The 17,480-nt window shown below is 49.6% G+C and overlaps 1 protein-coding gene across 4 annotated transcripts in view; it reads right to left on the bottom strand.

Annotated features, from left to right (window-relative positions):
• Positions 1-17,480, bottom strand: part of PCSK6 (proprotein convertase subtilisin/kexin type 6) — a 193,647-nt gene that overhangs the window by 79,465 nt on the left and 96,702 nt on the right. For all 4 annotated transcript variants that reach the window (XM_035303681.3, XM_035303682.3, XM_035303684.3 and 1 more), the window contains exons 8-11: positions 16,548-16,760; positions 12,130-12,230; positions 6,608-6,711; positions 4,493-4,610 (exon numbers count right to left, since the gene is read on the bottom strand). In XM_035303681.3, coding sequence (XP_035159572.2) covers positions 4,493-4,610; positions 6,608-6,711; positions 12,130-12,230; positions 16,548-16,760 — 536 coding nt within the window. The remainder of the gene's footprint in view (positions 1-4,492; positions 4,611-6,607; positions 6,712-12,129; positions 12,231-16,547; positions 16,761-17,480) is intronic.

Genomic DNA, 17,480 nt, shown 5'->3' with positions numbered 1-17,480 from the left:
CACTTCCTGAAAGCTGCCTATGATGGGCCCTGCCCCGTGTGGGCTCCTGGAGAGGTGGCTCAGACACCACCACCTCGGTTCTGGGGCTCAGTTTGTTCTGCGGCAGGGAGAACACCAGGCAGCAAAGAGACTGCCAGCACAATACGGTGGTACCTTGGAGCAGGGGCCTGGCTCCCTGATCCTCACCCAGGCCCAGCCCTCCCTGAGGTCCTCTCTCTCCTGATTTTTTCTACCCTTCCAGGGACTTCTTATCTTTCAGGTGGATCTAGACAGAGACAGGCTCAAACCCCACAGTCCCCAAATGTGCAGCGTCCAGATGAGAAATGCCAGCATATAACTTGGGGTCCTCTTTTGGCTAGTCCTTTTTACACAATGGATGGCCTTGTTTCAGGTGACGGAGCTGCCTCCTGAAGGGGACTGGCATCATGGCCCCAGCTCCTTCCTCTGCAGCCCTCCCCGTGCTGTGCTGGTGGCCTTTCTGTGCCTTTTGGCCCAAGCATGACTTGGGGGCAGGTAGTGGCTGTGATGCCAGCCACTGGGGCCATGCTGGAGACAGCAGCTCAGCAGGGGGACACCATGGGGGACGAGGCATGAGCACTGTGCAGTCATTCACAGTATTGGATGCAATGGTAGTTTGGGAGCACAGGCTGGGTGCACAGGAAGGACGTGCAGAAGGGGTGGCTCATTTGACTCCTTCTGTCAGTCATTGTCATGAGGACAGACTCCCCGAACCATGACCATGTCCCAGCCCAGGGCTGGGGGTGGAGAGAGGTGCCAGGGATCTTCATTCCTGCCCCCTGCACGTGACCAGAGGGGTGGACATATTAACACCCAGCCCCTCTCCCTCAGGACCACGTACGCCGTTACCACAGGCCTGGCAGGTGTGAATACCTGATTCATCTAGAGGACTCCTGAACTTAACGTCCAGTGCACGCAGTTATTTGACCTCTGGTCACAGCAGGGTAACATTCTCTCCAGTTCAAGAGGAAAGACAGTGACCATATCCACACAGTGCACACGGCTGCACACAAGACGGGTGGATAAAAGAGCACACACGCTCTCTCTGTCCTCCCTCTTGCTCTGCTTTTCACCACGGGAAGCAGCTGAGGACAAGGTTTGAAACATTCAGAAAGTCCTAGGATTTCACCATGGGAGGAAGGAACCAGGATGGGGCCAACAGAATAGAGAGCTGGACCCAGAAATGCACGTGGAGAGGGGGCAGTTAGAACAAGATGGGAAAATGCTGTGGGAACACTTCCTTTCATTTTCAGACACGTGATCCTAGCAGCTGAGAACCCTGATGGGGACAACGCGCAGAGCCCTGGGGATACCAGCAGCTCAGGTGCAGATGACCCCTACAGGCAGGCAGGCAGGCTTGGTGGCAGAGCTGGCTGGAGCTCCCAGCCAGGAGGGGAGGCCCAGCGGAGGACGGGAGGCATCGAACTCCACTTGGTAACACCACTGTCTCTGGAGGCCCTTATGTCCTCTGTGATAGCCACATTACATAGTTAGGCGAGCGGTTTGATAGGCAAGTGGTGTGAGACGGTAGGCTGGCTGAATATTCCAGAAAGAGCCTGAAACCGCTAAAGGTAAAGATGACTGTTCTTTAGAAACAGAAGTCTGATTCTTCTCCTCTCTTGGAGTTTTGAGGGTCCTTACTTTCCTCAAAGGACAGGAACAATGTCACACTGTATGTGATGGCGGGTCCCCTCAACCTGCGCTGTCTAGACTCTGTGTGCTTTCACTTAAAAAACAAAATAAAATAAAAATAAAAACAACCATTCGCCACCTAGGCACCACTCGGCCATCTTAAAACGATTTTTGGCAGGAGAAGAATGCTTCATTCAGGAGCGGCCCTGACGGGGACACCAGCCGAGGCGCCAGGGCAGAGGGCAGCCCCCGGGGTCAGGAACCACACCCAGGAGCCCACCTCCCTCACCTAGCCTCTGAGGGTCCAGGCTGCGGGCATTTCCCAACAAACAAAGACAGAGAAGGCAAAGCCTCCTTTACCTCAAAGACTCTCCCACTTCTTTTCAATTTGACAGAGAAATTGATGCCTTAAGAAGTCAAGACTGAGGCTTGCTGGGTGGCCGGCCAACCTGTCAGGCCTGGAGTGATCACTCAGCGGTCAGGTGCAATTAGCCACGGGAAAAAAAGGCAATTTTTCAAAAGATCACTGCTCGGCCAACACATACTCTCCGCATTCCTACCATACGCAAGGCCTCCACCAGAAACATTTTTTCTCAACATTCTGTGGCAAAAGAGTGTATGGTAAGCCTAGAGGCGGCCGGGTGCAGGGGCTCACGCCTGTAATCCCAGCACTTTGGGAGGCCGAGGCGGGTGGATCGAGGTCAAGAGATCGAGACCATCCTGGTCAACATAGTGAAAACCCGTCTTTACTAAAAATACAAAAAATTAGCTGGGCATGGTGGCACGTGCCTGTAATCCCAGCTACTCAGGAGGCTGAGGCAGCAGAATTGCCTGAACCCAGGAGGCGGAGGTTGCAGTGAGCCGAGATCGCACCATTGCACTCCAGCCTGGGTAACAAGAGCGAAACTCCGTCTCAAAAAAAAAAAAAAAAAGAGTAGAGGCATATCCAAGGGAGAGGCAATCTAAAGGGAGTGATCTGGATTTGTGGATAAAGCAACATACCACTTTTAATCATCGCGTCATATTTCTTTTTCAAACACGTTTTCCGAAGGGGACAAGTAGTTATGGGAAAATCGCACTCCATTCTCTATCAGATACAAGACCCAGAGAAAACACTGTTCTCCTTAAAAGAACCTCTGTGACAGCAGAATTCAGGAGAATAATCTGATTTCCTCCCTTAGTAGGGTAGGGTTCTTGCTTTCTGATTTACTTTATGGCTGAGTTTTTTTGAGATGGAGTCTCACTTTATTGCCCCAGGCTGGAGTGCAGTGGCATGATCTCGGCTCACTGCAATCTCTGCCACCCTGGTTCAAGCAATTCTCCTGCCTCAGCCTCCCAAGTAGCTGGGATTACAGGCACCTGCCACCCTGCCCAGCTAATTTTTGTATTTTTAGTAGAGACGGGATTTCACCATCTTGGCCAGGCTGGTCTCAAACTCCTGAACTGGTGATCCACCCACCTCAGCCTCCCAAAGTGCTGAGATTACAGGCATGACCACTGCGCCCCGCTGGATGATTTTTTTAAAAAACACATTTTTTGACCAGGCACAGTAGCTCATGCCTGTAATCCTAGCACTTTGGGAAACTGAGGCAGGTGGAGCACCTGAGGTCAGGAGTTTGAGACTGGCCCGGCCAACATGGCAAAATTAGCCAGGTGTGGTGGTGCAAGCCTGTAATCCCAGCTACTCGGGAGGCTGAGGCAAGGGGATGGCTTGAACCTGGGAGGAGGAGGTTGCAGTGAGCTAAGATCACGCCACTGCACTCCAGCCTGGGCAACAAGAGCAAAACTTGGTCTCAAATAAATAAGTAAATAAATAAAAATTTCGATGAACAAACATAACGGATTTAGAAAAACTTAATCCAAAGATCAATGCTGGGTGTGGCCTGCTCATGGGAGAGAGAAGCCCGGGCCCTGCAGCACACCGCTCAAGCCTTGTTAAAACATCCCAGTGCTTAGGCCTGAAGAAGGTTGTACGGGGCCAGATAAAAGCCACACAAAGCTGCTAGGCGCTGTGAATAACAAGCAGCGCCCCCGCATCCCACAACAGAGAAGGCGCTGACCCGGCCGCTCCGGCTCAGGCAGGGTGGAGTCACACTGCAGGCTCCCAGGGCAGGCAGGCTGGGCTGGGGCTACATTGTCAACCTCTATCAGGTGGAGAGAGAAAGGATGTTGCAGCCGCTCCTCAGTTCACCCTTCTGGAAGGAGCGGCTCCCTGGCTCGGTCTGATATGCTAAACATGGGTAAGAATTTCCAAGACTAGGCTAAGCGACTCAGGCTGAGGAACTGACCCCCTATCAGGGAGCAATCTGCTACAAAAGGGGAAGAGGCCTCAAAACACCAGTGGATTAAGAAGTGATACCTGCGGGGCGCAGTGGCTCATGCCTGTAATTCCAGCACTTTGGGAGGCCGAGGCGGGCGGATCACCTGGGTCGGGAGTTCAAGATCAGCCTGACCAACATGGAGAAATCCCGTCTACTAAAAACACAAAATTAGCCAAGTGTGGTGGCGCATGCCTGTAATACCAGCTACTCGGGAGGCTGAGGCAGGAGAATCGTTTGAACCTGGGAGGCGGAGGTTGCGGTGTGCTAAGATCGTGCCATTGCACTCCAGCCTGGGCAACGAGCAAAACTGTCTCAAAAAAAAAAAAAAAAAAAAAAGTGATTCCTTTCCCAGCTGCACAATCCACAAGAGAAAATGCAGCAGACATGTGCAGGCATGCACCGTGCACACGTGCATGTGAACAGAATGCATGTGTAAACACCTGCCGCCGCCACACCTCACAACAGAGCCAGGTCCAAACCCACGTGCCTGAGAAGTTACCGATGCCACAGCAGAGCCTTACCTGGGTCTCTTGTCCGAGGCGGCCACACACATGTGCTGCGACGGCACTGCTGTCCACTTCTTCGCCTCCACAACGAGAGCTTCTGCGTCCACCAAGCCAAATCCATAGAAATGGCTAACTGAAAAGACAGGCCCTTCAGAGCCAGGCTCTCCTGCCTCTCCTGGGAAGGGAGCGAGGCTGACTCTTGCATCTGCGAGGCCCCACCGGGGACAGATGCACTGTGACACTCGAGGTCTCCTGGGGGCCCCAGGCTGCCTGATGGGTCTCTGGCTGCTCAAAGGTCCCAGCTGCTTATCTCTCCCTCTGAACCCAACTCCTTCTGCTTAATTGAGGAGTGTGGGCCAGGAAGCACATCCCGTTTTGGTACAGAGTAGAAGTGTTGAGAAGGTCTAGCACTTTTTTTTGAGACAAGGACAGGATTCTTTAGATTAAAAGGACTTGTCAGCATCTATGCTCCCTGAATCTTAGACCAGACAAGAGAAACCAAATCTGAGACTTCTTGGTTCATACAACTACCATGTGCCCAAAATGCAGTAACACAAGGCTGTGCTCATCTTCTTTGCCATTTTTTTTTCCCTGCTGAGTTCCCAGAGCATGCCGGGAAAGCAGCATGGCACAGTAGAGAGACAGGCTTGTGAATTGGCCCAGTCCGGTATTTAATTCAGCCAGGGAAGGAGATTTTCAAAGTTCAAGAGGCAAGGTCAAGAACTAGATAGAATCCATTTTCCTATTAAATTAGGCCAAAATTGAAATGGAGGTCAGCTCTTGTTACAGCACACCACTACCACCAACATTCCTCGATGGCCTCCTTATTAAAAGGAATAGCTCTTGCCACTCAGGTGACTGTTCGACCCATATTTTACAGAGAGTAGTATCAGACTTGGTGTCAAAATAGTTAGACCTGAGCTTCAGAAAAGGTTTAAAAAAAGAATTCCTCCCTAACATAAATACTATGGCCAAATGAAGTATCTTTCAGTATACCTGGTAAGAAGTCAGGCAAACAAAGCCAGTGGCACCATCCTATAATTACCTGCTTCAAAAGCACCAGATATCTAGGTTTAATCAAGCCCTGACCACGGGTTAATTTCATGGTACCTAGGTCTTTCCCATGAGGGGCTGGGGGTAGAGGCCCCACTGTCCTATGGTTTACTTTTATAACATAGGGGCTGGCCAACACAAATTTTATAGTTAGAAGGTAACTTATAAAACTATCTCAATGTCCTCATTGTACAGATGAGGAAACTGAAGGCAAGTTTCAAAGTCACAGAGCTACTCAGGGCTAAGGATGCAAGTTGTCCTCCGGGGGCACACAAACAACATTTATTCTAATAATTATGGATTTGTTTTAATGCACATTAGAAAAATATATAGCTACATAGCAAACCTATGATTAACTAGATGTAGCAGAGTTTCCTTTTAAAATACATTTCTTTATGTCAAAAGAAGGAGTGGGGGGAGTAATTTTTCTTTGAGAGACAGAGTCCTGCTGTGTTGCCCAGGTTAGACTCAAATTCCTGGGCTCACAATTCTGCTGCCTCAGCTTCCCTAGTAGCTGGAACTATAGGCACACATCGTTGCTCCTGGCGTCATGAGAACCATGATTTTGCTGCGTGTGGCGGCTCATGCCTGTAATCCCAGCACTTTGGGAGTCCGAGGTGGGCAGATCAGGAGGACATGAGTTCAAGACCAGCCTGACCATGGTGAAACCCTGTCTCTACTAAAAATATAAAAATTAGCTGGGTGTGGTGGTGGGCACTTACAGTCCCAGCTACTCAGGAGGCTTAGGCAGGAGAGTTGTTTGAACCCAGGAGGAGGAGTCTGCAGTGAACCGAGATCACGCCACTGTAAAAGAGTGAGACTCCATCCCTCCCAAACAAAAAGAGAGAGAACTATGAGTAAATATTGGTATAGTTGGTGTCTGGGTGTGGGAAAAGTCATAGAATTTAGGGGACCCTGGACTCTCGTGACCAGAGGGTTCTTCCTTAAATGTCAGTGCAAGCTTCCAGAATCCTTTTCTTAAATAGCTGCACATGTGTTTTAAATTCTTGTGACACACAATTAATCATAACAATGAATGCTATTTGGAGATTCCTTTTAAGGAATTCACTGCCGCACCTTTATGACCCGCGCCATTCACTTTCCAGTCGCTCGCTTTCAGGTGGGCCGGCCGGGATGTCTTCACTAGCAGGTGCTGGACGTCCCTCCAGGTCAACTGGCTGCTGCAATGACACAACACACCCGAGAGTCCACACACTGGCCAACAACAGCAGCCACACACGCCACTCAGACGTAGGGGGTGGGGAGCCAACCCGAGTCTGAACTCGAGCAAGCCCCTCAGGCTAAGGATTCCATTCCTCGGCAAGGGTTTATTTCACAACCTCTTTGTAAATAATAGTTTCCAGCAAATAAATCCAGAAGAAAAACGAGGTTCAATGGGTAACCTAAAATTCGTAAGCATTAAAAGCCTTGCCTTGCTGCCAAGCTCTGCTTGAGTTTGCACAGAGCCATATGGGAAACAATTAAAATAGAAGATGCTTCATATAATAGCAGATGTTTATTAAATATTTGGGGCTGTTCTTCACCATAATAAGCAAATACTATAGTGTACAAGAGTGGGCTCAAACCATGATTGGCCGAGATCCCACTCTGTGTGGGTCCACTGGCTGCAGACTATAATCTAAGATCTTAGTATGTGATTCTAAATTTATAAAATATTCTTTTTGGGGAAGCAGAAACATTTCATCAAAAGAGCACAATGTGCCACTAATGTAAGTGAATACAAAGATGATTTTTTTTTTTAAATTCTAAGACACATTTGCTCACCCCTGCTTTTTGTGTGTGAGACAGGGTCTCGCCCTGTTGCCCAGGTTGGAGTGCAGTGGTGCGACCTTGGCTCACTGCAACCGCAACGTCCTGGGCTCAAGCAATCTTCCTACCTCAGCCTCCTGAGTAGCTGGGACTAGAGGTGTGCACCACCACACATAGCTAATTTTTACATTTTTTTGTAGAGACAAGGTCTTGCTGCGTTGCCCAGGCTGGTCTCAAATTCCTGGGTTCAAGCAATTGTCCTTTTTGGCTTCCCAAAGTGCTAGGATTACAGGTGTGAGCCACTGCACCTGGCCCATGGTTTTTTAACACCTCTGAAATCCAGATTGATCATATGATCTGATATCTTCTATAAGCCCCTCTGCCCACAGCAACCAGGAACAGGTCACATTGCCTGGAGGGGCTGAACTTGGCCCTGTCTATTCACATTGTCATTTCCAGGTCTAAATAACTCTCAGCCTAAAAGAACTCTTCAATAGTTACAAAAATTCTAAGCGATATGGATGTCTTGTATTACTGGTAGCACTTCTGGTTTCTGTGGTACATAAAAAGGGTGCATCTTACAACTTTATGGCCTCTTGGATTTGATGAAATATAGTATTTTTTATACTATCTATACGCAGAGAGTAGTATAAAATACGAGCATTGATTCTTTCTCTTTTTTTTCTCCCCGCTTTTTTTTTTTGAAATGCAGTCTCACTCAATCGACCAGGCTGGAGTGCAGTGGCGTGATCTCAGCTCACCGCAACCTCTGCCTCCCAGGTTCAAGCAATTCTCCTGCATCAGCCTCCCAAAGTGCTGGGACTACAGGCGTGAGCCACAATGCCCGACCACTCCTTTTTTCTAATCAGTATTAATTGCTATGGAATCCGTATATTTGAACATACAAACTTTCTGCAAGGCTGCTTTAAAGCATGGTAAAGGTAACCCCTACACATGAATCACTAATAAACGGAATATATTTTTGCCCTATCCAACTGACAGCTGAGCAAAAAGAAAGAAGTACGGGTTCATGGTTCCGGCCACAATTTGACAGATAAACATTTATAGATCTTTTATTCCTTTTCTAGTCGATTAAATCGATGCCTACCTAGGACTTTTCACTCAACCAGAAAACTAACCAAGAATAAATGAGCATCTTTCGAGTCCGAGCCTCTCACTCCTGAATATCACAAACACACTCATCTTTCCAAACCATCTTTCCAGGGCTCGTTAGGATGGAGGTGAGCAGAAGCACAAGCCCCAGCCTTGTCCCAGCGCGTGTCTACTAGGAATGCACGCCGTGCCACATGCACTGCCTCAGAGAATGACCCCGGGAATGTGGAACAAAGTAGAATCAGGGGAGCTGCCGTGGCTGAGGGACCTGGAGCTGCAGGAGAGGGGGTGCTGAAGCGCCCAGCAGCCTTGCCCTCCCCAGCTGTCACAGGCATCTCTCCAGCCACCCACTCTGTGTGGGCGTGTGAAGATGTACATAACACAGAATTTACCCTTTTTTCCTTTGAGACAGAGTCTTGCTCTGTCACCCAGGATGGAGTGCAATGGTACCATCTCAGCTCACTGCAACCACTGTCTCCCGGGTTCAAGCGATTCCCCTGCCTCAGCCTCCTGAGTAGCTGGGACTACAGGTGCATGCCGGCTAATTTTTTGTATTTTAGTAGAGATAGGGTTTCACCATGGCCAGGATGGTCTCAATCGCCTGACCTCGTGATCTGCCCGCCTTGGCCTCCCAAAGTGCTGGGATTATAGGAGTGAGCCACTGTGCCCAGCCCAAATTTACCATTTTAACCATTTGTAAACATACAGCTCAGTAGCATTGAGTACATTCCCATTGCTGTGTTACCACCATATCCATCTCTAGACCTTCTCGCCACCCCCTAGACTGAAACTCTGTCCCATGGAACACTCAGTCCCCATTGATCTGCCCTCTAGCCCCAAGCAGCCACCCTGCTACTTTCTGTCTCTATGAGTTTGATGGCTCCAGGTCCTGATGTAAGTGGAACCACACAGGATGTGTCTTATTTGCCTTAGCACAACGTCCTTGAGGGACCATATCATAACATGTATCAGAATCTCCTTCCTTTCAAGGCTGAATGATATTCCACGGTGTGTACAGCCCACACTTCACTTGTCCCTTCCTCCAACATGGACCCCTGGGTTGTTTCTGCCTTTCAGCTGTATGGACACGGCTGTGCAAATCTCCATCTGAGTACCTGCTTTCAATACTTCTGGATATACACCCACAATGGGATTGCTGGATAGTATGGGGAGTCTGCTTAATTTTTCAAGGAAGCACTGTACTGTTTCCTACAGTGGCTGCTCTGAACATTCCCACCCTTTGCCCCCTTTGCCTGTTTTCCTACGAGGCGTTCACCCATGGCGTATAAGTCTTGGGGTACACGCCTTCCCGGGGCTCACACTCTCCAGGCTCCAGCTCGCGCCTCCCCTGAGCAGCAATGTGTTCTTGCTGTTCCTGGCTGGTCACTGGCTTCTGCACTGTCTCTCCCCATCCATGTCCAGTGGCCTGGTCTCCAGGCCTTTCCCTGGCACGCACACCTGTTCTCCTTCCCATCCACTGCCCCTTCTGTGGTCCACAGGCCAACCTCACTCTTGGGGAAGATTCTGAGGCCTCGAGTGGCTCACGGCCATGAACCCTTGTGGAGAGGTCACAGGTTCAGGCTTTGGAGTTCAGACAGAGCTGACACGGCCACACCCCATGCTGCCCCTATGACCTGGCGATTTACTGCTGTGTGTCAGCAGGGCCTACTCGAAGATGGCTACAGCCAGTCCTCCTGGAAATCTAGAGTTTAGGTTCCAGGAAGCATGAGTTTTGCACCAGAGGACAGAATGGATCCAGAGAGGGAGAAATTTAGGAACCATTTTCTTACGAAAAAAAATCTTATTTTTGACTCTAGCAATAAAATCACAAATACAACTGCACGAAAAATATGTCTAAGAAATGGTGTTGAAAATATTTTTTGATGAAGAAGGAATGTTTGAAAAATACCAAGACTGTCCCAAAACTACGGGACTCCCTTTGGAGAATTCCGATGCATGGGGGTCTTCCTTCACTCTGGCTGCACGCTGTCTGCAGCCCTGCCAGACTCAGGGAGCATCTCCACCCAGAACCATCTGGCTTTGCCGAAGGTCCTTCCACAGCAGTAGCGAACAGAGACAGAAGGCAGCCCCGAGGCCATCCTCACAGGCCAGAGCTAGCCCAGTTCCCAGACATGAACTTCCTTCCTTGGCCAATCCTGTAAGTTTAAAATGCCCTAGGCTGACACTGTTCCAAATGAGGTTCACCTGATTCACCACGTGTACGTTTCTGAGGAGGAGTTAAGATGATGAGGAGGGAGACCGTCTGAGCCTCCTGTGCCCACTGAGCAAGTTTAAGAGGACAACGTGTCCCGAACATTCAGCTCTTTGCATGCTTCCAGTAAGGAAAATACAGAGCAAATGAGGGGTAAAGTATGAGAATGTGAGTTTCCACACACGCAACTAATTATTTAGAATTTTTAAAAAGAGCCTCAGGACACAGAAGCTAACATTTTGGCCTCAAAATTAACAATATCAAACTGTTTCTCTGTTAAATTGGTAGGATGTGAGTGTCAGGCTCAGTTCGATTGTACAAGTCCACATGCAAACACATGTCATTACAACCGTTTAGGCTTCCCAAATGTGCTTTCCGAGTTCTTCAAAAACTCATCTATAACAGATGACCACTGCAAAGGGCGGGTTTGTTCTCTGCCCGTTTTGAGGACCAAAGAACAATCTGTTTTTACCCTGTGACTGCATGTGCAGTTAACTTACTTTTCTTTCTGAACCAGCGACACACACGCAACTCTAGAGTTTTTCTCGATTGTCAATTTCTAAATGAAAGTTACTAAAGAGAAGCTAGAGCAACGTAAAGTGTGGTTTTGGTGGGAGGTGCAGAATCAGAGGCAGGCCTCGGGCTCCGGCCCAAACGGCCCCCGTGTCCTACAAGGGGCAGGAGACGTGAGCTTTACCAGAGGAAGAAACCACTTCATGGCCGTCAGGATGGCCTAAAAAAGGAAGGAAAACTTGATGCGTTCTACAAGTGGGTGAACTTTAAAGACATTATGTTAAGTGAAATAAGCCAGGCACAAAATGACAAATCCTGTGTGATTCCAGTTACCTGAAGCACCTAGACTAGCCAAATTCATAGAGACAGAAAGTATAATGGTGACTGCCAGGAGCTAGGGTTGGGGGGGTCGATGAGGAGTGTTATGGGCCGAATTATGTCCCCTCCAAAACTTATTTGTTGAAGCCTTAGGCCCCAGTACCTCAGAATGTGACTATATTTGGAGATAAGGACTTAAACAGGTAATTAACATCAAATGAGATTATTATTGGGCCCTAATCCAATGTGACCAATATCCTTATAAAAAGAGGACACAGCAGAAGGGGAGAAGGCAGCTTTCTGCAAGCCAAGAGGACACCACCCCTGCTGACACCTTGATCCAGGACCTCCAGGCTCCAGAACTCTGAGAAAGTACATTTCTGTTGTTTGAGCTGCCCAGTCCGTGGGTCTGTGTCACGGCAGCCTGAGCTGACTAACCTGGGCAGCAGTCATCTGACGGCCTGGGGTTTCAGCCTGGGACCAAGACAAAGCTCCGGGTGGAGGGGGAACACGGAGGGATGGGGGTGCAGGGATTAAGCTCAGTGAATGTGCTTAATACCACTGAGCTGTACACTTCAATATGGAGAAAACGGCAAATGTTATGTGTATTTTACCACAATATAAACATTTGAAGAAAAAAAAAGGAAAGGAAGAAACAGAAGTGGGAACTCACTTTGCTTCTAGAGCCAAGGCAATGATGCCAGCCACCATGGGGGCAGAGACGGAGGTCCCGGTGTGGCCGTCGGTACAGCGCTGACGCAGATCGGTGGTGACCTGGGTGAGAGGGCAGCACAGTGAGACGGTGACAGTAGATAGGCTAATTCACTCTCCAGAGAAGGCAAGGCCACTTCAGGTGCCACTGTTGGAAATAGTTGCTTGGTGCCGTGTAGAAAAATCAGCACTGAGACAAAGGATCTTTCAGCAACGCGATGTTTACTTCCCGGACTGCAGGATGGGTACCCTCACTAGCCATCTTGCCATCAGAGTACAATGAACAAAGCAAAACAGACACATTTATCCTTTATGTATCTGGGGTCGTCCTCACTGCTGTGTCTGATCTCCATTGGCTGAAGCCAGACCTCACAATCTAAACTAAACCCCAATTGGCTCACAACTTAAAACTTTTCTGAACAGGTAAAAGCAATGGAGAGCTGGGACCTGCCTGTGAGCACGTCCAGCACAGATGTCTTGGTTAAAGCACAAGGACACAGAATGTACTACGTGCCTGTAAGCATGGCATGTCTAACAGCTACACAGGATAGGGCCTAAGAAAGTTATTAGCACACTTACTCTTTAACAAGGAAGGAAACTTTAAAAAGGAACTTTCCTACTTCCCATAACCGCTAACTGTGGCTCCGTGACCCTGGCTCCCAGTAACAAATAGGGGGTTAGGCAAACGCATCTCAGCAGCCACAGGTTTCCACAGCATCTGGAGCTCCCTGCTAAGTTACTTTGCAGGAAGACAGGCAGGGGCAAGGAGGCCAACTGGGAGCGTGAGCTTCGATTAATCATAGGTCGGCTGGTTCCCTCTCTACTGCAGAAGGCTATGTGGAAAAAATGGTAGAACAACATGAAACCAAGAAGCACCCAACAGGATCCTCCTCCCTGGGTCTGCTGGCCTTCATGCCCTGTCACCAACACCCAAGAATACCCATGGCAAGACCACCAAAGTCCACACTACTGACCCCTCAGTCACCCCCTGACTTCAGAGCAGCTGGAGGTACCCACGTGGCTCAGAGAGAGTTTCTGCCTTTAGCGAGCAGGTCATAAGTTGGGTTCTCTACCAGGACGTCTTCCTGAAAAAGCAGATCAACCTGGCGTGTTCCTGACCTCCCAGGGCCTGCTGCTCATTATAAAAAGAGGACATGGCGGAAGGGGAGAAGACAGCTTTCTGCAAGCCAAGAAGACACCAGCCCTGCTGACACCTTGATCCAGGAACTCTAGGCTCCAGAACTTGGAGAAAGTACATTTCTGTTGTTTGAGCTGCCCAGCCCAGGGGACTCTGTCACGGTAGCCTGAGCTGCCTAACCTGGGCAGCAGTCATTTAACGGGCTCTGTTTAACCAGGAAGGCTTTGCCAGCTGGGGGCTCTGCCTGCCCTCCTCGGAGGCACTGGCCCAGGCTGGGTGTGGGATGGATTCTGGACCTCACTACTGCTCAGCCTGATGTATATTTCCCTTTGGACTGAAATGGGGAGCAGCCGCTGGGGATTCAGCCTGTGTGGGTGCAGCTGTGCTAGGTGGAATTGTGGCCCCCATGGTCTTTGTCCCCTGGTGCTATTCCCACGAGCTTCGCAGATGGAGTTAAGGTTGGTAGCCAGCCAATCTTAAAGCAGGAAGATTATCCTGGATTATCTGATAGACCTGATGCCACCACAGGGCCCTTGACCTTGGAAGAGGAAGGCAGTAAGGCTGTCAGAGAGAGGAAGCACCAGAAGGACTGGATGTGCCGCTGCTGGCATTGAGGAGGGTGTTGAAGAGCAAGCCAAATAATGTGGGTGGCCTCTAGAGGCTGAGGACGGGCCCCAGCTGACAGCCCACAAGGAAACGGGAAACTCAGTCCCAGAACCACCAGGACCTGAGTGCTGCCAACAGCCCAAGTGGGCAAGGAAACAGATTCTCCCTGGAGCCTCCAGAAGGAACCACAGCCCTGCCAGCACCTTGGTCTTGGCCTCGTGAGACTCAAACAGAGACAGTGAGGCTCCTGGACTTCCGGCCTACAGGACCATGAGATATCGATCTGTACTGTTTTAAGCTGCTAAATTTGTGATAATTTCTCATGGCAGGAGTAGGAAAGTCACAAACCCACCCACCCACCGCAGGGCTCCGGTAGCAGATTTGCCTAACCTTTGAGAATCCATTTCACAGTGAGAGCAATCCAGATCCTCTTCCAAACTCAGCACCTTCCAAACTTGCACAAGTTTTAGCTGAGCCAACAATTGTCCAGAGAAGGAGGTCTGGCCTGTGTCACACGCACAGGATTTGAGAGATTGCCAACAGAAACCAGCTTCCTCCCTGCCCGTTTTAGTGGGGCTGGGGTACCTCAACATGGGAAGGGCAGCTGAGGGCACGGGAAAAGGGACAAGAATACCCCTCTCTGACCCCAGCATCTTCGTATGCAAATGGACACCATGATGTAGACTTCAGGGGTTCTGGGCAGATGACAGCAAGGCACCTGAAAAATACTTGTGCTTGGTAAATGGCAGCCAGGAGGAGAAACTAGGGGTGGTTGGGCAGGAGGCCAACTCCCAAGAGCATGTGAGGCTCACAGCTGGCTCTCCAGCTTCAGAGAAGGGGGCCTGGGGAGTGAGCAGAGGGGCCCACCCTGGGAGGGACAGCTGAACCAAGGTGGACAGACCCCTCCTAAGTCCTAGTGCGGCACCTGGGACACAGCTCGTGTTCAGTGAACGCACATACCCTCCTGTTCGGGTGAGAGATGCTTTCTTTAGGTTCTGCTCCTCTATAAAGGGTCACGTCTCAGCATGGGGCATCCCTCGCACCAGGTGGACACTGGTGGCAGTCTCCAGACTTAGAGGGACAGAGAATGCAGGGGACAGGGCCGTGACTGCCATCATAGACCTGACTGAATGCTGAGACTGACCCGTCGACGGCCCCGAGCAGCACGTGTCTCCCTGGGCGGTCTAAGAGGACGCAGGGCAGACACTGGGCTGTACCAGAGCTGAAAGTAACGCCACTCATACCGTCAGAGCAGACTTCCCAGACAGCGACCAAGACGGAGTACACTGTCTCTTTTACCCCTCCCCTGACTATGCCCTTCTTACCCACATATTATTGCTCAGAAAAGAGAATTTAAAAAAAAAAAAAGGAAGAAAGAAAAGTAAAGCGTTTTATAGCCAAGGCACACACACATGCATACCACACAAACACACATGCTGGAGTGGTTCATCACATAAAGAAAGCTGCGAGTCCTGCTTCCAGGGCTGAGAGACACCACCCTGCCTGCACACAGCCCATGTTATAAAGCGTCCCAGGGCTTCGCAAATCCAAAATCGCATCCATTCGCCCAGCCAAGACTGTGTGTCTGTCTAATAAGACCCCAGCAAGTCCGTGCTCCAGTGAGCTGGATTTCTACACAAACAGGACACCATTCAGCAGCTCAGCTGCCCGTCCCAGGGGTACGTACTCTGGCAGAAAAGGAAAATAACAAATTAATACCTTAGTTAACCAGCGCAAGCCGCTACCGGGCTGGCGACGGAGTGATGGCAGCTGACCTTTCACTGGTGCAGAGCAAAGCAGAGAACAGGAAGCATGTATGTTCCCACAGAAAAGTGTAAAAATAAATTCGCGAATAACTTCTAAAGACGTGGCTGGGCAGCCAGAGAAATGAAAAGATGCTGGTGAGCTTTAAAATTGAACCATGTCTGGCCAGCTCCACGGTCTCATTTTTAAAATGTCTGCAAGTCAACTTAATGACTGTGCATTTCAATTCTGCATTAATTTGGACTGGAAACCCTCCCTTCCTCTTTTTTTTTCTTTAAGTAGGAAGGTATGTAGGGAAAGAAAAAGCATAAATTCAACCCAAGTACTAAAACAGTTACCTTTTAAAAGATAAATCACACTTATGTTCACTTAAGTGAGCAGAACAGACAGAAACCACTGCTCGACTTAAAAGTGTCCAGAAGTGCTTCTGTAGCAACAGGATGCCTAGAAGAATGCCTGGATTTCTAGAATGTCTCAGTATAAAACTATCTTTTTCTTACAGTATTGTATGTGCTGGAACTAGATTAGTCAATTGGATTCCAAGTGATGTGACCACAGAATTTCAGACTTAAAACAAGACCTCGTGAGAAGGAACCTCATTCTTAAATGATATTTTTAGATCTCTAAAGCCAGAGAGGGCTTTAATTGCTATTTCTGTGCAAAGATTAGAAAGCCAGCATCCAGGGAAGGCTGCCAAGGGGCTGGGGTTTTCCTCGAGGCTCAAATTGTTCGCCGATGGGTGAGGCTGGGACCCTGAGATCCAGAACAATCTGGCCCCAATCTAACCCATCTTTCTGAGAAGGGGAGAAGAAACTCATTCCCAGGGGCCGAGGCACACAGGACAAGCACCCCGACTTGCCGGGAGGACTTACGATTTTCCGCTCATAAAAGGCCCCGCTGCTGTAGGTGGCAGCCAGTGTGGAGGCACACTCCTCCAGGTACCAGGGCTTGTACCCGTTCTCGGTGGCGCTGCTGACGGAGATGGTGTAGATGCTGTTGGTGTAGCCGTCACACGAGCAGTAGTCCCCCTCTCTCCCGCCGTTCCCCGATGCCCAGACAAAAATGGAGCCCAGGCCCTGCCGGCCCTGGAGGGAACAAAAGGAACAAGGCTTAGCCCTACAGCCAGAACCTTGTAGGGCGGGTCTCACCCCCAACCTGAATTTCCTTCCAAGGGATAAGAAGGACGCATGCAGACCATCTGGAAGCTGCTGAGCGCACGGTTTGGGGGCTCTCATTTGATGTTAATGGTGTACTTTTGCCTGTGGTAGCAGCCTTAAAACTGCAGAATCACAGGATCCTACGAGGGAAAGGGCCAGAAAGACTTCTCTGTTCTCTGCCGGAAAATCCAGGGTCCCAGCACAAGCTGTTCTATTCCAGAGTCACGCCTATCATTTCCACAATAATGGCCTCTGATCAGAGACCTCGCAGCGCTGCCAGGAACACTCAGATTACAGATAATGATGGAATTTGTAGCTTTAATTTTTCTGGGTTGAAAGAGCTGGTCTAGAGGGGAAGAGACTGAGATTTCTGGAAAACATATCTGAAGACATGCCCTTCTTGCAGAGGGAGCTAACTCTGCAAAGAGGGATAGGACCATGCACTCTGGGTGAAGACAGAATAGGTGAAAACGGTTATGTCCAGGAGCTGGTAGCAGCTTATGGGCGTCCTGTCAGAGCTCCCTGTGAGCTCCGCTGTGTGTATTGGAGTGGTCAGATTCATACTGCAAGCCAAGGCCAGGGACTCATTTATGTGTAGGTTTTCTTTCTTGCTCTCATTTTTTGTTGTTGTTGTTGAGACAGGGGTCT

The sequence above is a fragment of the Callithrix jacchus genome, chromosome 6 (assembly GCF_049354715.1).
Source record: "Callithrix jacchus isolate 240 chromosome 6, calJac240_pri, whole genome shotgun sequence".
NCBI lineage: Eukaryota > Metazoa > Chordata > Mammalia > Primates > Cebidae > Callithrix > Callithrix jacchus.
Note: the sequence above shows the minus strand (reverse complement) of the source record. Positions and strands in the feature narration are given on the sequence as shown.